Consider the following 16,329-nt stretch of genomic DNA (forward strand, 5'->3'; position numbering starts at 1 on the left):
GTGTCAGTTGGTCCCTACTGGGAAGTGTCTCCCAGTTAGGCTACATGGGGGTCAGGGACCCACTTGAGGAGGCAGTATGGCTGTTCTCAGAGCTCAAACTCCATGCTGGGAGAACCACTGCTCTCTTCAGAGCTGTCAGACAGGGACGTTTAAGTCTGCAGAAGTTTCTGCTGCCTTTTGTTCAGCTATGCCCTGACCCCAGAGGTGGAGTCTACAGAGGCAGGCAGGCCTCATTGAGCTGCAGTGGGCTCCACCCAGTTCCAGCTTCCTGGACACTTTGTTTACCTACTGAAGCCTCAGGAATGGCGGACGCCCCTCCTCCAGCCAGGCCGCCGCCTCGCAGTTCAATCTCGGACTGCTGCGCTAGCAGTGAGCAAGGCTTCGTGGGTGTGGGACCTGCCAAGCCAGGTGCAGGGTATAATCTCCTGGTGTGCCATTTGCTAAGACTGTTGGAAAAAGCGCACTATTAGGGTGGGAGTGTCCCGATTTTCCAGGTACCATCTGTTCTCTTCCCTTGGCTAGGAAAGGGAAATCCCCGACCACTTGCACTTCCTGGGTGAGGCAATGCCCCACCCTGCTTTGGTTTACCCTCCATGGGCTGCACCCACTGTCCAGCCAGTCCCAATGAGATGACAGGTACCTCAGTTGGAAATGCAAAAATCACCTGTCTTCTGCGTTGATCACGCTGGGAGCTGCAGACTGGAGCGGTCCCTATTCAGCCATCTTGGAATGGACCCACCAATTCTCTTTATATTATCTCTATATATGGCCATCTAATTCTTGCCACAACACCTCCACTATTGGACAACTCATTACTTTTTCAGACTGATCATTTTATTTTTAGAAGACTTGAAATGATTACAACTATTTTTTCAACATGTTGAGTCAATCTTCCTCCCTATAACTTTTATCCATTGGTCTTAATTTTGCCCTCTCAGGTAATAAAAAATAAAATAGCATCTGAGAGCACTTCAAGTATTTGATTATAGTTATCATTTTTCTCTTTTGGGTTTCTATATTCCTAATGCCTTGTTGATTTCTTCTGAATATTATTTTGTTTTTCAATATTCTTCTGAAATAGAACCTCAAAAACAACACAATACTATATTTCAAATATGTTTGGCCAGTATTGCTCTTAATCTGCACCCCCCCCTCCCCACCTCACCTTCTACTTGATAATATTTGGTATTACCTACTTGTTGGAAGGTCAGTTAAGATTAGTTGCCTAAAGTTAGGAGCTAGAATTGTAGACTGGAAGAAATTTCAAGTGGTCTTATAATATAGAACCAGTATTTTGTTTTCATTAGGACTGATATTTATCTTTAGGGATTCAGTTTCTGTGATGTCCCTTGACAACTGCATTTTGGTGAGGAAGAACAACTGATCATTGTTTTAGTCTTACCATATAATAACTTTTTATTGATCTCTCCCTATTCAGTTTGCTACTGTTTTCTAGCATGGTTTATTCCAGCTTTTTGTTTCTCACTGAATCTTTTACTCTCTTATTTCTATTTTTATTCTCTCTTTACAGTGCCAGTTTTCCAGCTTTTTAAAACCATGGAAATAATTACTTTTTGTAGTAAAGCTTTAAGTAATGTGAAATAGCCTGCTAAGTTCTTGTAATCTACCATTGAAGAAATTAGTATTTTAGTCAGGCACCTTTGCCTGCAAGAACTTAGGCTAACCCAAACAAGGGGAAATTTTATTTTAAGAATACACATGGGTTAATAAGGGAAGAATCAGAATCTCACACAAATCCAAACTCCCTTGAGGAATGCAACTGGAGAGTTTTTCTGGACGTGAGGTAGCTCCAGTGACCCCAAGAGCATGAGATCTTTGATCTTCACACTAATACTTAATCAGTAGCTTGATTGATTCAGTTCTCATAGGGTGACCATCCTTCCCTATTGGTCTAAGATCGAGGGGTTTCCAGGACATGGGACTTTCAGTGCTAAAACTGAGACAGTTCTAGGTAAACTAGTATAGTTGGTCACCTTGTTTCCACATGTATGCTTCCCTCTTATTTTCTCATTTCTCTACGACTAACTAGTATTGTCATCTCTTCATCACAGCTTCATAACTTTGGTATACTTGAGGACCCGTTAGACTTTTTTTTCCGGTTTAGGACCTTTTATGTTCAGGTCCTCTCTCTGACTTTTCTTTGGATATTTCCTAGTTTATTATCTGAGGTAAGGAATATTTATTGGCCCAGCTTGCCTTTTTGCATTAGGTCTACATTACTGGCCATCTTATAGATTGATAGCAATTGTGACAGAAGAAAGATAATGCAACTCGCTGCATTGCATTGGGATTCATGGGCTATAAAAAATGGCTCATGTGAGTTCAACTTTTAATGTATGGTATTTTCTGGCCACTGGAAAGTCTAACACATTTAAAAATCAGTATGATATCATTTGCAAATAAATTACATTGTACTTGAATAGAATTCAACTTTGATTAGATTTTTATGGCATTAACAATACACTTTACATTGGTATTAGTCCTCCATGACAATAAAGAAGGTAAAATTCTATAAATATTAGATCTCATCTATACTCTTTTCCCATGACCTACATAGTATTACTAATTGTTTCATTTATACAGTTACATGTAAATTCTATCTATTCTTGATTGGCTAAAAAATTACACAATCAAGTTAAAAAGAACTGAAGAAAATATGAACAGTGTCCTAGTTAGATATCTATATTTCTCAAATTTTATCCTTCATATTTGCTTGATGCTTTAAATTTTACTATCTAATCATAGTTTGCTTTAGATCTTAAGATTTAAATCTCAAAATTTATTTATATATTACAATTTTTGTTTTGTTACAAAGAAGTGCTTTTGCTAATTGTTAAAGTTATGTTTCTGTGTGCAAAATAGACATTTTTTTTGGTGTGCAGAAGACATTGCATCAAGGCCTATTTTTATTTGATATACTACTACACAACCCTTGCTCCAGTCAGCTAAGGCTAGGGAGGAAGTTGCCTAAGGCTGCCTGTTTAATGAGGCTTGTAGGCCTGGCAGTATTCCTTAGAAGGCACTGTGATTTGGTTGTCTGGTATACCTGGGATATAGTCTCTAGGGGTCAGTGCAAGCAAAGTTTGTTTTCCTAACTAACAAACAGAAAGGAATAGCATCAACATCAACAAAAAGGACATCCACACCAAAACCCCATCTGTAGGTCACCATCACCAAAGACCAAAGGTAGATAAAACCACAAAGATGTGGAGAAACCAGAGCAGAAAAGCTGAAAATTCTAAAAACCAGAGCGCCTCTTCTCCTCCAAAGGATCGCAGCTCCTCGCCAGCAACAGAACAAAGCTGGACAGAGAATGACTTTGACAAGGTGACAGAAGTAGGCTTCAGAAGGTCGGTAATAACAAACTGCTCCGAGCTAAAATTTAGGCCCATGTTCTGTAGGATATTCCTGAGGTCTGATATATGTACATATGTATTTATATATGCAATATGAGAACCAAAAATGCATTTATATGTTTATGTTGTTCGTGAGAGGAAGCTTTTTGAGGGATATTGTTTGGGATTTTTTTTTCCTCATTTTTTACACTTTGAGTTTTATTAAAAGTATATATGTACATAGTTTGAATAAGTAAAATAAATAGTTGTATGCATTGTTATTAAAAAAGATAAGTACTTTGCCCATTTCCTCATTTCTTCTTCCTCAGAAGCAACTATTTGAATTCTTTTAGTTTTGTCTTTTGGTGTTAATATTCATATTTCTGAGCAACATGCTAGTAATACTCCTTCTTAATTAAAAAAAATTTAGGCATTTTTTATTGATTTACCACTAGGAAGGATGAGGATTTATTCCTCTTTCTATCCCCTGCCGCCACTACACATGCACTCTTTCCACCCCCGTCCTCTCTTTATAGTTATATTGTAATTTTGCTTAGATCTATATTAAGCATTTATGTTGTTATGACTATATAAACATTAATCACAGCTGATCTGTGAGTAAACTATGATTACGTTTCCTTCTATGTATGGCTTTTTGTTTTATCTGGAGTTATATTGATTTTTCATTTGCTAGGTTTTCTATTTATCTAATTAGTTATCTAATTATGAGTAATTCATCTCCATCAGGGAATCTAAGCCTTAGTCAGAGATTTAATGGTAGTCTTTGTTAATAACAGTTAACTACAAACGAATCAATAGTGTGCCTAAGGTCCTAGATAGAAAAGACTTGTGGTCAAATTTTATGTTTTAAGTATTTACACACATACAACATGTGCACATATGCATATGTACATTTAAACATATATATGTAAGTATACATACAAATGTATATATATACCACAAACATTCACACAATTACACACATATGTAATGACCAACATCATCTTGAAGAGAAATGTGCTTATCTACTTGTTTATTTTAATTATTGCATAATTTAATTTATAATATCCCCCTGGATTGTATGTTTTTGTTAAATTGCTTGTTAACATTAACTTTAGTCTTTGTATTAGTTTCTGGTGGCTGCTATAACACATTAGCTCAAAGTTAATGACTTAAAAAATTACAGAAATTTATTATCTCTCAGTTCTGGAGGCCAGAAGTCCAGAATCTGCTTCACTAAACCAAAATGAAGATGTCATCAGGGCAGTGCTCCATCTTCAGGTTCTAGGGGAAAGTTTGTTTCTTGACATTTCCAGCTTTTGGTGTCTGCTGGCATTCCTTTTCTTGTGGCTGCATCACATCAATCTCTGCATGCCATTTTCACATCACCTCCTCTTCTGTATGTTGAATCTCCTTCTACCTCTGTCATAAGGACACTTTTGATGGCATTTAGGATCCATATGGATAATCCAGGATTATCTTCTCAATGTCCTTAAGATCTCAAGATCTTTAACTTAATCACATTTGCAAAGGCCCTTTTTTCTTATAAAGTAATATTTACAGGTTCTAGGGATTAACACCTGGTATCTTTGGGTGGCCATTATTCACCCTATGACAGTCCTCAAAGCATGTCTTGAAAAAGCCTTTCCAAGATTGAGGCTTGGTGAAGGGTTATGGTAACTGCAGAGAAACAGAAGAAAAATAATGTATATTCTAGCTGCTGGACCAGTTGAAATATCCTGCTTAAGGGCCTATAATCAATGTGACTGTAATAGAGGTTTGGACTTGATGGGAAATGAAAAATCTGAATCCCTATTTCAAATTTGTTACAATGGGGATTTTTGAATCCTTGGTCACATGGTGCAGGGCAATAACACCTACCTTAAGTGTCAATGAATAAAAGCAGGCATAGTCATGGGGCTATTTTTTTTTTTTTTTATAATTTCAACTACGCATATCTCTTTTTGCATTGTGAACAGCTCTATCTTGATTGACTTTGGCCACTCCGCAGCTGGCCAAATGTAGAAGTCTTCCTCTTGGCAAAACAGAGTAGTATGTTTCAATCTGATTTCTCTGGATAGAGGTATAGATCTCTAGAAACAAGCATAAATAGAGGTGATGTGCTGTAAAAAAATCTGGGCTGGTAGAGTAGAGCGTTTTCATCCTTAGGTAATTATTAGTAAAAGCCATAAAGTTTATTTTATTTTTTTTTAAGACAGAGTCTTGCTCTGTCGTCCAGGTTAGAGTGCGGTGGTGCAATCTCGGCTCACTGCAGCCTTGAACTCCAGGCTCAAGCAGTCCTTCCACCTGTCCCACCTCAGCCTCTCGAGTAACAGACTACAGGCGTGTGCCACCACGGCAAATTTTTTTTGCATTTTCTGTAGAGAAGTCATAGCCATCATTTCTCTTCAAGGGATAATTGATATTATTAAACTTCCAATGAGTGGATTAGTAGCGGTCTTGGCTTTGCCATAATTTTACTGACTAGTAAGGGATATACTTTTCCTCCACGTGATACAGTGCTTATCTTTATTTTTTAATTTTAATTTTTATTTATTTATTTTTTTGAGATGGAGTATCTCTCTGTCATCCAGGCTGGAGTGCAGTGGTGCGATCTTGTCCCACTGCAGCCTCTGCCTCCTGGGTTCAAGCAATTCTCCTGCCTCAGCCTCCTGAGTAGCTGGGATTACAGGTGTGTGCCACCATGCCCGGCTAATTTTTGTATTTTTAGTAGAGGTGGGGTTTCACCACATTGGTCAGGCCAGTCTCAGTCTTGAACTCCTGACCTCAGGTGATCCGCCTGCCTTGGCCTCCCAAAGTGCTGGGATTACAGGCGTGAGCCACCACGCCTGGCCTACAGTACTTATCTTAAAAATGATATATATTTTATTTCTTTGTTTCCCTAATGAGATATTCTTTGCAAATTTGTGAGATATAAAATAGGCTGTGCTTCTCTGAAAAATAAATCAAAATAGCCGCATACTGAAATTACTATAGATAAGGAATGAACACGAAATCAACATTTAATATTAGTAGTCATTTATTAGGTGTTACTTAAAGTAGTTGAAACAAATTGGTTCTTTTGAGATTTTTGAATTTGTGTTCTAAGTTAATTTAGGAAGGCTTTTTGGAGGAAGAGGAAGGGAGATTCAAGAAAAGACTTTAAGTAGCTATAGTCTTCAAATGTTGAGGGTGGAGAAGGGAGTCATGTAAATTGGGGATAAAAGGGCTTTAAGGAAACTAGGAATAGAGTCTCCTAGCAAGCCGTGATGAAAGCAATTAAGCATATATGGAGCACTTGAAGAAATAACTCCTTATTGACAAAGGTGGATAGAAGGTAAGGAATGTGTCTGGTCAGTGATCTCCAAGTGTATTAATTCAGACTTTAGGTTCTCATAGTTTTGTGTACATGCTTTATATAAAGTATACATTATTTCTTAAAAAACAGTTTGAGTAACCACCCTTAAACCAAGTGACGAAGTACAGTCTCTAGAAAAATGACGAAAATGTTGTACCACACTATCAGCAGATCAAAGTCTCCTTTGCAAGTAATCCTGTTGTCTTAGATCTGGCATTTTTTAATAATAGGGACCTGTTGTCCTGTTGGAACACTTAGTGCATTTGGTATTAAAACTTATCCTGCTTTTGTTTGCTTTTTCCCCCTTTTCCTGGCAGCTTAGTCAAACTATGAAACAGGCACGTCACCGGCTAGCATCCTTTAAAACTGTGAGTAAAAAAAAGGAATCAGTGTTTCCAGATGATGGAAGGAAAAGCTTTCCTACCCGAGAGGTAAATTAATTTTTAATACATGATTTAAAAAAATACAGGTAAAAAATACAGATAAAGATTTACTTATATCTCAGCATAATTTAGAACTGTAAAATAATTGGAAATAGCCTTAAATACCCAATAGTGGGGGATGCTTGAGTAAATTGTGACATATCCATATGCAACCATTCTAAAAAAATATTTTCAAAGAATATCTGAAGATAAGGGAAAGTGTGATATGAAGTTAAGAAGAAAGTTGGATATGAAATTAAGTATGATATGATCTTAATTAAAATATATGTATATATATTCAACAAATACTTATAGAATGTCTGTGATTGCCAGCATTGTTCTAGAAACAGGGCTTATAGTGGTGAAAAGACAAAGATCCCTCAAGGAGCTTCTGTGCTGGTAGGGAAGCATATAATAAACAGGCAAATAAATATAGACTATAATTTCAAGTGATAAGTGCTATGAAGAGAAATACAGCAAAATAAAAAGATGGAAAGAGTTCCATGTGCGTAGACAAAAGCCTAGGCAGAAATGGCACAAGAGGCTAATGCTGATTATTTCTGGGTAGTAGTATTACAGGTGATTTTCTTCTGTTTTTTATTTTTAAAAGTTGTTATAAAGTATGTTACTGTCTAATCAGGAAAAAATTGATACTATTAATTTTTTAAAAAGAAAAATTGTTTTGATTCAAAACTTAAGTGAGAGTGTGGAGCTAGGATTAGGAGGATATGTAAGTCTACACTTATAAAATGACATTGTTTTGGTGCCTACCTCGGAATTCACAAATTTGGTTCCTAAATTTATGTGTTTTCCTGTGTGTACTTAATTTTGGCGTTAATTTCAATGTTTTATAGGCAGCATCTAGTAAAATAGACCATTAATTTATTTTTTAATACTTTTTTTGCCAATAACTATGTTATTTTTTTGCCATCATCAACTGCCTCATTTAGTTCTTTCCCAGTTTTACTTCTTTTTTTTTTTTTTTTTTTTAATTTAGGTTTTAGGGTACATGTGCACAATATGCAGGTTTGTTACATATGTATCCATGTGCCATGTTGTTTTGCTGCACCCATTAACTCATCATTTAGCATTAGGTATATCTCCTAATGCTGTCTCTCCCCCCTTCCCCCCACCCCACAACAGTCCCCAGAGTGTGATGTTCCCCTTCCTGTGTTCATGAGTTCTCATTGTTCAATTCCCACCTATGAGTGAGAACATGCGGTGTTTGGAAAACATCATTCTCAGTAAACTATCGCAAGGACAAAAAAACCCAGTTTTACTTCTTAATTAGTATACTACTATTTTCCTGGAATATATGTATAATATATATAATATATAAATATATATTATATAGATATATAATTTTGTATTTTTTTCCATATCTTGACACAAGCATCAAAAATGTTTGTCTCATATATGTTGGCAATTGGTTGAATACTAAACTGTAATGTTTTTCTCTTTAATTATAACTAAGAAATTTACAGTTAAATTTAAAAAGCAAGTGGGTGTGGATATGTGTCCACATATGGCAGCACATCCCACATGCGTTTATATGGTTGTCTTTTTCTAGCATTGCCTCGTGGCTCCCCAGATAGAGTTTCTTTTGTACCTAAAATTATTTTCAGATGTTGGTTTCTTGACAGTTTTCATACCTATCGTGGTTTGGCAGTACTATAGTTTGGGTCATTAGACTGACTCCAGGGTACTGTTAGATGAGGTGATTAGACACTTTCTACTAAATCAGAAAAAAAAAACAGTTATCAGATCTTAGAGATGGATATTTATATTGCTTGGATCATGCTCAGACCTTTCAACTGGTGTTTTTCCAGAAAGTGTACTATTCACAGTTCTGACTGAAATAATTATCCAGTAGACGGGAGGATTAAGTCTGAGATAACATCTTTGTATAAACCAGTTTTATACGTCAGAGACGCCGTTTAAATGTAATTCATTATTGTTATGGTGATAATGATGAATTCAGGCTACCTACTTGCTTCCAAAGAATGCATATATGTTTTTCAGGTAAAAATATGAAAAACAAATCTACTCAATACAATTGGGAATGATCTAAGAAATTGGTGAAATTTTTCTTATTACTTGTATCAAGTCTTTCCCTCAAATCTCAACAATTTTCTGCCCTCTTAGTTGTGTGAAGTGGGAATTTGCAAGTCAGAAAGAACAATCTATGATTGAGTTGAACCCTGGTTTTATTTCATTATTAGTCTTTAGTGACATTAGAATCTGTCTGGTTGTTATTGATCCGGATTTGGAGATAAAAGTGGAACACATACTTACTTGTACTCTGTCAGGTTGCCAAGACTAAAATCATGAGTCTTCTGAAATTGTTACTGGCTAGCATAGGTGCGAGTTGTCATTTATAAAGTTAATATATTCTCCTGTTTTATTCCATATGTTTTTATATGTGAGTGCTTTTTTTGTACATATGAAGTAGAACTCATGTTTTTTCGCTTTATTGTGTATTAGACTACCAAAACCTACCAAGATAATTTTAGATCTTTCACAGAAACTCAACTTAGTCTCATGAATATGTTGCTTCCTCTAGACCTATTTATATTTGTAGTAATTTTTTTTTTCCAGAAAGTGCTTTCTAGGAAATCAGCATCCACTGGGATAAATACAGGAATAAGAGGAGAGTTGCCTATTAAGGTCCATCAAGGTCTTTTAGCTGCTGTACCTTACCAGAATTATATGCAAAATCAGGTAGGGAAATATAAAAAGTAGAGGGGAAAGACATTGGCTTATTAGAACTATCCATAGCTAACTAAGGATGGGATAAAGGGTTAAGATATCCAGTATTTTTTTTAACGGACTTTATTGAGATATGATTCATATACCATACAATTCACCCATTTAAAGTGTACAATTCTTTGGTTTTTAGTACACACAGTTTGCACAGGGTTGTGCAACTGTTACCACAATCTAGAGCATTTTATTTTTAATTTTTTAATTAATTTTTTAAAATAACTTTTATTTTAGATTCAAGGATACGTGTATAGATTTGTTATATGGGTAAATTGCATGTTGCAGGGGTTTGGTATACAGATTACTTTGTCACGTGACATTACCTAATAGGTAGTTTCCCCATCCTCACCCTCCTTTCACCTTCTACCCTCAAGTAGGCCCTGGTGTTTGTTGTTTCCTTCTTTGTGTTCATATGTACTGAATGTTTAGCTCCCGCTTATAAGTTAGAACATGTGGTATTTGGTGTTCTGTTCATGAATTAGTTTGCTTAGGATAAGGGCCACTAGTTTCATACATGTTGATGCAAAGGACATGATCTCATTCGTTTTTATGGCTGCATAGTATTCCATGGTGTATGTGTACCACATTTTCTTTATGCAGTCTACGGTTGATAGGCATTTAGGTTGATTCTGTGTCTTTGCTATTGTTAATAGTGCTGTGATGAACATATGCGTGCATGTATCTTTAAGGCAGAGTGATTTATATTCCTCTGGGTATATACCAGATAATGGGATTGCTGGGTTGAATGGAAATTCTGTTTTAAGTTCTTTGAAAATCACCAAACTGCTTTCCACAATGGCCGAACTAATTTACGTTCCCCTTAGTGGTGTATAAGCATTATTTTTTGTCCACAGCCGTGCCAGCATCTGTAATCTTTTGGCTTTTTCTGACTGGTGTGAGATGGTATCTTGTGGTTTTGATTTGCATTTCTCTAATGATTAGTGGCGATGAGCGTTTTTTCACATGCCTTGGCCATGTGTATGTCTTCTTTTGAAGTGTCTGTTAATATCCTTTGTCCTCTTTTATGGAGTTGTTTTTTGCTTGTAAATTGTTTTAATTCCTTGTAGATTCTGGATATCAGACCTTTCTTTGATGCATATTTTCTCCCATTCTGTAGGCTGTCTGTTTATTCTGTTGATGGTTGCTTTTGCTGTGCAGAAGCTCTTTAGTTTAATTAGATCCCATTTGTCTTTTTTTTGTTGTTGTTGTTGCAGTTGCTTTTGACATCTTCATCATGAAATCTTTGCCTGTTTCTATGTCCAGATTGATATTTCCTGTGTTATCTTCTAGTGTTTTTTATGCTTCTAGGTTTTATGTTTAAGTCTTTAATTCATCTTGAGTTGAGTTTTATATATGGTGTAAGGAATGAGTCCAGTTTCAATCTTCTGCATATAGCTAGCCAAATATATCCCAGTGCCACTGAATTGGGAGTCCTTTCCCCATTGCTTGTTTTTGTCAGTTTTGTTGATGATCAGATTGTTGTAGGTGTGCAGCATTATTTCTGGGCCCTCTATCTGTACCATTGGTCCATGTATCTGTTTTTGTACTGATACCATGTTGTTTTGGTTGCTGTAGCCTTGTAGTGTAGTTTGAAGTAGGGTAATGTGAGCTTTGTTCTTTTTCTTAGAATTGCCTTGGCTATTCAGGCTCTTTTTTGTTTTCATATGAATTTTTAAATAGTTTTTTCTAATTCTTTGAAGAATGTCATTGGTAGTTTGATAGGAATAGCATTGAATCTATACACTGCTTTGGGCAGTATGGCCATTTAATGATATTGATTCTTTTTATCCATGAGCATGGAATGTTTTTCCATTTGTGTCATCTCTGATTTCTTTGAGCATTGTTTTTTAATACTTATTGTAGAGGTCTTTCACCTCCTTAGTTAGCCATATTCCTGGGTATTTTATTCTTTTGTGGCTATTGTGAATGGGATTGCATACTTGATTTGGCTCTTGGCTTGGATATTGTTGGTGTATAGGAATGCTACTGATTTTGTATCCTGAAACTTTGCTGAAGTTGTTTATCAGATCAAGGAGCTTTGGGCAGAGACTATGGGGATTTCTAGGTATAGAATCATATCTTCTGCAAATAGGGATAGTTTGACTTTCTCTCTTCCTACTTGGATGTCATTTTTTTCTTTCTCTTGCCTGATTGCTCTGGCTAGGACTTCTAGTACTATGTTGAATAGGAATGGTGAGAGAGGACATCTTTGTCTTGTTCTGGTTTTCAAGGGGAATGCTTCCAGTTTTGCCTATTCAGTATGATGTTGGCTCTGGGTTTTTGTTATAGATGGCTATTATTATTTTGAAGTATATTCCTTCAATGCCTCGTTTGTTGAGGGTTTTTAACATGAAAGGATGTTGAATTTTATTGAAAGCCTTTTCTGATCTGTTGAGATCATCATGTGGTTTTTGTTTTTAGTTCTGTTTATGTGGTGAATCACAATTAATAATTTGTATATGTTGAACCAACCTTGCATCCCAGGGATAGCTTTATTATGGTGGATTAACTTTTGATGCACTGCTGGATTTGGTTTGTTAGTATTTTGTTGAGGATTTTTGCATCTATGTTTATTAAGAATATTGGCCTGAAGTTTTGTTTTTTTGTTGTGTCTCTGCCAGGTTTTGGTATCAGGATGATGCTGGCTTTGTAGAATAAGTTAGGGAGGAGTTCCTTCTCAATCTTTTGGAATAGTTTCAGTAGAAATGATACCAGCTCTTCTTTATAACATCTGGTAGAATTCAGCTATGAATTTGTCTGGTCTTAGGCTTTTTCTGGTTGGTAGGCTTTTTATTACTAATTCATTTTAAGAACGTGCTATTGGTCTATTCAGGGATTCAATGTTTTCCTGGTTCAATCTTGGGAGGTTGTGTGTTTCCAGATATTTATCCATTTCTTCCCGATTTTCTAGCTTGTGTGCATAGAGGTGTTCATCATAGTCTCCGAGGGTTTTTTTGTATTTCTGTGGGGCCAGTAGTAATGTCCCCTTTGTCATTTCTGATTGTGTTTATTTGGATATTCTCTCTTTTTAATTAATCTAGCTAGTGCTCTATCTTATTAATTCTTTCAAAGGACCAGTTCCTGGATTAATTGATTTCTTGTGTGTTTTTTGTTTCTCAGTTTTTATCAGTTCAGCTCTGATTTTGGTTATTTCATGTCTTCTACTAGCTTTGAGGTTGGTTTGCTCTTGTTTCTCTAGTTTTTCTAGTTTGATGCTAGGTTGTTAATTTGAGACCTTTCTAACTTTTTGATGTGGGTGTTTAAAACTATAAACTTCCCTCTTAACACTGCTTTGGCTGTGTCCCACAGATTCTGGTATGTGGTATCTTTTTTCTCATTAGTTTCAAAGAATTTCTTGATTTCTGCCTTAATTTCATTATTTACCTGGAAGCCATTCAGGAGCAGGTTGTTTAATTTCCATGTAACTGTATGGTTTTGAGTGATTTTCTTAGCACTGATTTCTATTTTTTTTGTGATCCGAAAGTGTGGTCGGTTTGATTTTTGTTTTTTTGTGTTTTTTTGCATTTGCTAAGGATTGTTCTATGGCTGATTGTGTGGTTGATTTTAGTGTGTGCCATGTGCAGATGAGAAGAATGTATGTTCTGTTACTTTGGGGTGGAGAGTTTTGTAGATATCTATAAGGTCCATTTGGTCAAGTGTTGAGCTCAGATCCTGAATATCTTTGTCAGTTTTCTGCCTCAATGATCTCTTTTTCTTTTGGAGATGGAGTCTTGCTTTGTCACCCAGGCTGGAGTGTAGTGGCATGATCTTGGCTCACTGAAACCTCTGCCTCCTGGGTTCAAGTGATTCTCTTGCCTCAGCCTCCTGAGTAGCTGGGACTACAGGCACCCAGTGCCACGCCTGGCTAATTTTTGTATTTTTAGCAGAGACGGGGTTTTACCATATTGGCCAGGCTGGCCTTGAACTCAGTGATCTCTTTAATATTGTCAGGGGGCTGTTGAAATCTCCCACTATTATTGTGTGGTTATCTCAGTCTCTCTTTTTTTTTTTTTTTCTTTTGAGATGGGGTCTCACTCTGTCATCCAGGCAGTAGTGCAGTGGCATGATCTCAGCTCACTGCAGCCTCCACCTCCTGGGTTCAAGTGATACTCCCAACTCAGCTGCCTGAGTAGCTGGGACTACAGGTGCACAACATCATGCGTGGCTAATTTTTGTATTCTTTGGTAGAGATGGGGTTTCTCCATGTTGGCCAGGCTGGTTTTGAACTCCTGATCTCAAGTGATCCACCCACCTCAGCTTCCCAGAGTGCTGGGATTACAGGCATGAGCCATCGCACCTGGCCTGAGTCTCTTCATAGGTTTCTAAGAACTTGCTTTATGAATCTGATTGCGCTTGTGTTGGGTGCATATATATCTAGGATAGTTAGGTCTTCTTGTTCAATTGAGCTTTTTACTATTATGTAATACCCTTCTTTGTCTTTTTTTAAATTGTTATTTGTTCAAAGTCTGTTTTGTCTGAAATTAGAATAGCAACCCCTGCTTTTTTATGGTTTCCATTTGCTTGGTAGATTTTTCTCCATCCCTTTACTTTGAGCCTGTTGGTGTCATTTCATGTGAGATGAGTCTCTTGAAGACAGCATACCATTGGGTTTTGCTTCTTTACCCAACGTGCCACTCTGTGCCTTTTAATGGGGCATTTAGTCCATTTACATTCAAGGTTAGTATTTGGTGTGTGCAGATTTGATCCTGTCATCATGTTGTTAGCTGGTTATACAGACTTGTTTATGTGGTTGCTTTATAGTATCACTGGTCTATGTACTTAAGTATGTTTTTGTAGTGGTCAGTAATAGTCTTTCCTTTCCGTATTTAGCACTCTCTGTAGCGTCTCTTGTAAGGCAGGTCTGATGGTAATGAATTCCCTTAGCATTTGCTTGTCTGGAAAAGATCTTATTTCTTCTTCACTTATGAAGCTTAGTTTGACTGGATGTGAAATTCTTGGTTGTAAATTCTCTTCTTTAAGAATGCTTAATATAGGCCCCCAATCTTTCTGGCTTTCAGGGTTTCTGCCAACAGATTTGCTATTAACCTGATGGGATTCCCTTTGTAGATGACCTGCCTCTTCTGCCTGGCTGCCTTTAACATTTTTTCTTTTATTTCGACCTTGGAGAATCTAATAACTGTGTGGTTGGGGGATGGTCTTCTTCTTTTATAGTATTTTGCAGGGGTTCTCTGCATTTCCTGAATTTGAATGTTGGCCTCTTTCACCAGGTTGGACAAATTTTCATGGATGATATGAAAATATAAAATACATTTTGCAAGTTGCTTGGTTTCTTTCCCTCTCAGGGATGCCGATGAGTCATAGATTTGGTCTTTTTATACACTTCCATGTTTCTTGGAGGTTTTGTTTATTCTTCTTTTTTCTTTTTTCTTTATTTTTGTCTGACTGAGTTATTTTGGAGAGCCAGTCTTTGAACTCTGAGGTTCTTTCCTCAGCTTGGTTAATTCTGTTATTAATACTTACTATTGCATTATGAAATTCTTATAGTGTGTTTTTCAGCTCTATCTGATCAGTTTGCTTCTTATAATGGCCATTTTGTCTATCAGCTTCTGTATCATTTTATTGTAATACTTAGATTCCTTGGACTGGGTTTTAACTTTCCCCTGAATGTCAATATTTTTGTTGCTGTCCATATTCTGATTTCTATTCCTGTTATCTCAACCATTTCAGACTGGTTAAGAATTATTGTTGGGGAACTAATGCAGTCATTTGAGGTAAGAAGACATTCTGGCTTTTTGAGTTGTCAGAGTTCTTGCACTGGTTCTTATGTTTGTGGGCTGTGTTGTTCCTTCAGTCTTTGAAGTTGCTATCCTTTGGATTTTTTCTTTAATCCTCTTAGATGTCCTTGGGGGTTTGATTCTGGTATAAGGTGGAGTCAGTTGACTGGCTTCATTTCTGGAAGATTTTAGGGGCCAGGACTCAGCTCATGACTCTTGGGCTGTGTCTCTAACTCTGGAGAGCTGTTATTGGCCCTGGCTTTGTTCTCTGGCCCCTTAAGGTTAGGAACGTGCCACACTTGAGGAACTAAGGTGTTCCCAGGCTGCTGATCACAACACACTGATGGAAAGTGCCAGCCAAAATGCTTTTTTGGGTGGTGGCAATGGGATTCATGCTTGTTTTTATGTGCCAGCAGCAGTGGCAGTGTGGCAGGGTGCACACTATGGAGGGGTGCTGGCAGGTACAGGGGTGTTGGCCTCCTTGTGGGCATTTGCAGTGGTAGTGGTTGCAGTGCTGCACCAGAGGATGGAGCGGCGGGAGTGGGGCCTACTGGCATCAGTGTGCATGTTCACTCTGGTGGCAGTGTCAGCATGTCATGGGGCGCTCACAGGCATGGGGCTGGTGCCCTCCAGGTAGGCGTTCATGTGCAGCAGTGGCCGTGCAGGGCAGAGGGTTGGGCTACTTGTCTCTTTGT

General features: G+C 37.2%; 1 protein-coding gene across 8 annotated transcripts in view; it reads left to right on the forward strand.

Annotated features, from left to right (window-relative positions):
- CCDC15 (coiled-coil domain containing 15) overlaps nt 1-16,329 on the forward strand; it is a 91,245-nt gene that overhangs the window by 13,838 nt on the left and 61,078 nt on the right. For 6 of the 8 annotated variants that reach the window (XR_008656805.2, XM_063635603.1, XM_055273609.2 and 3 more), the window contains exons 5-6: nt 7,032-7,145; nt 9,735-9,857. Coding sequence is in view for 7 of the 8 variants with exons in the window: in XM_063635603.1 (XP_063491673.1) it covers nt 7,032-7,145; nt 9,735-9,857 (237 nt within the window). In the remaining variant the exon portion in view is untranslated. The remainder of the gene's footprint in view (nt 1-7,031; nt 7,146-9,734; nt 9,858-16,329) is intronic. The other 2 variants (XM_063635601.1, XM_063635600.1) reach the window with 1 other exon arrangement.

Source organism: Symphalangus syndactylus, chromosome 3, assembly GCF_028878055.3.
Source record: "Symphalangus syndactylus isolate Jambi chromosome 3, NHGRI_mSymSyn1-v2.1_pri, whole genome shotgun sequence".
In the NCBI taxonomy this organism is placed as follows: domain Eukaryota; kingdom Metazoa; phylum Chordata; class Mammalia; order Primates; family Hylobatidae; genus Symphalangus; species Symphalangus syndactylus.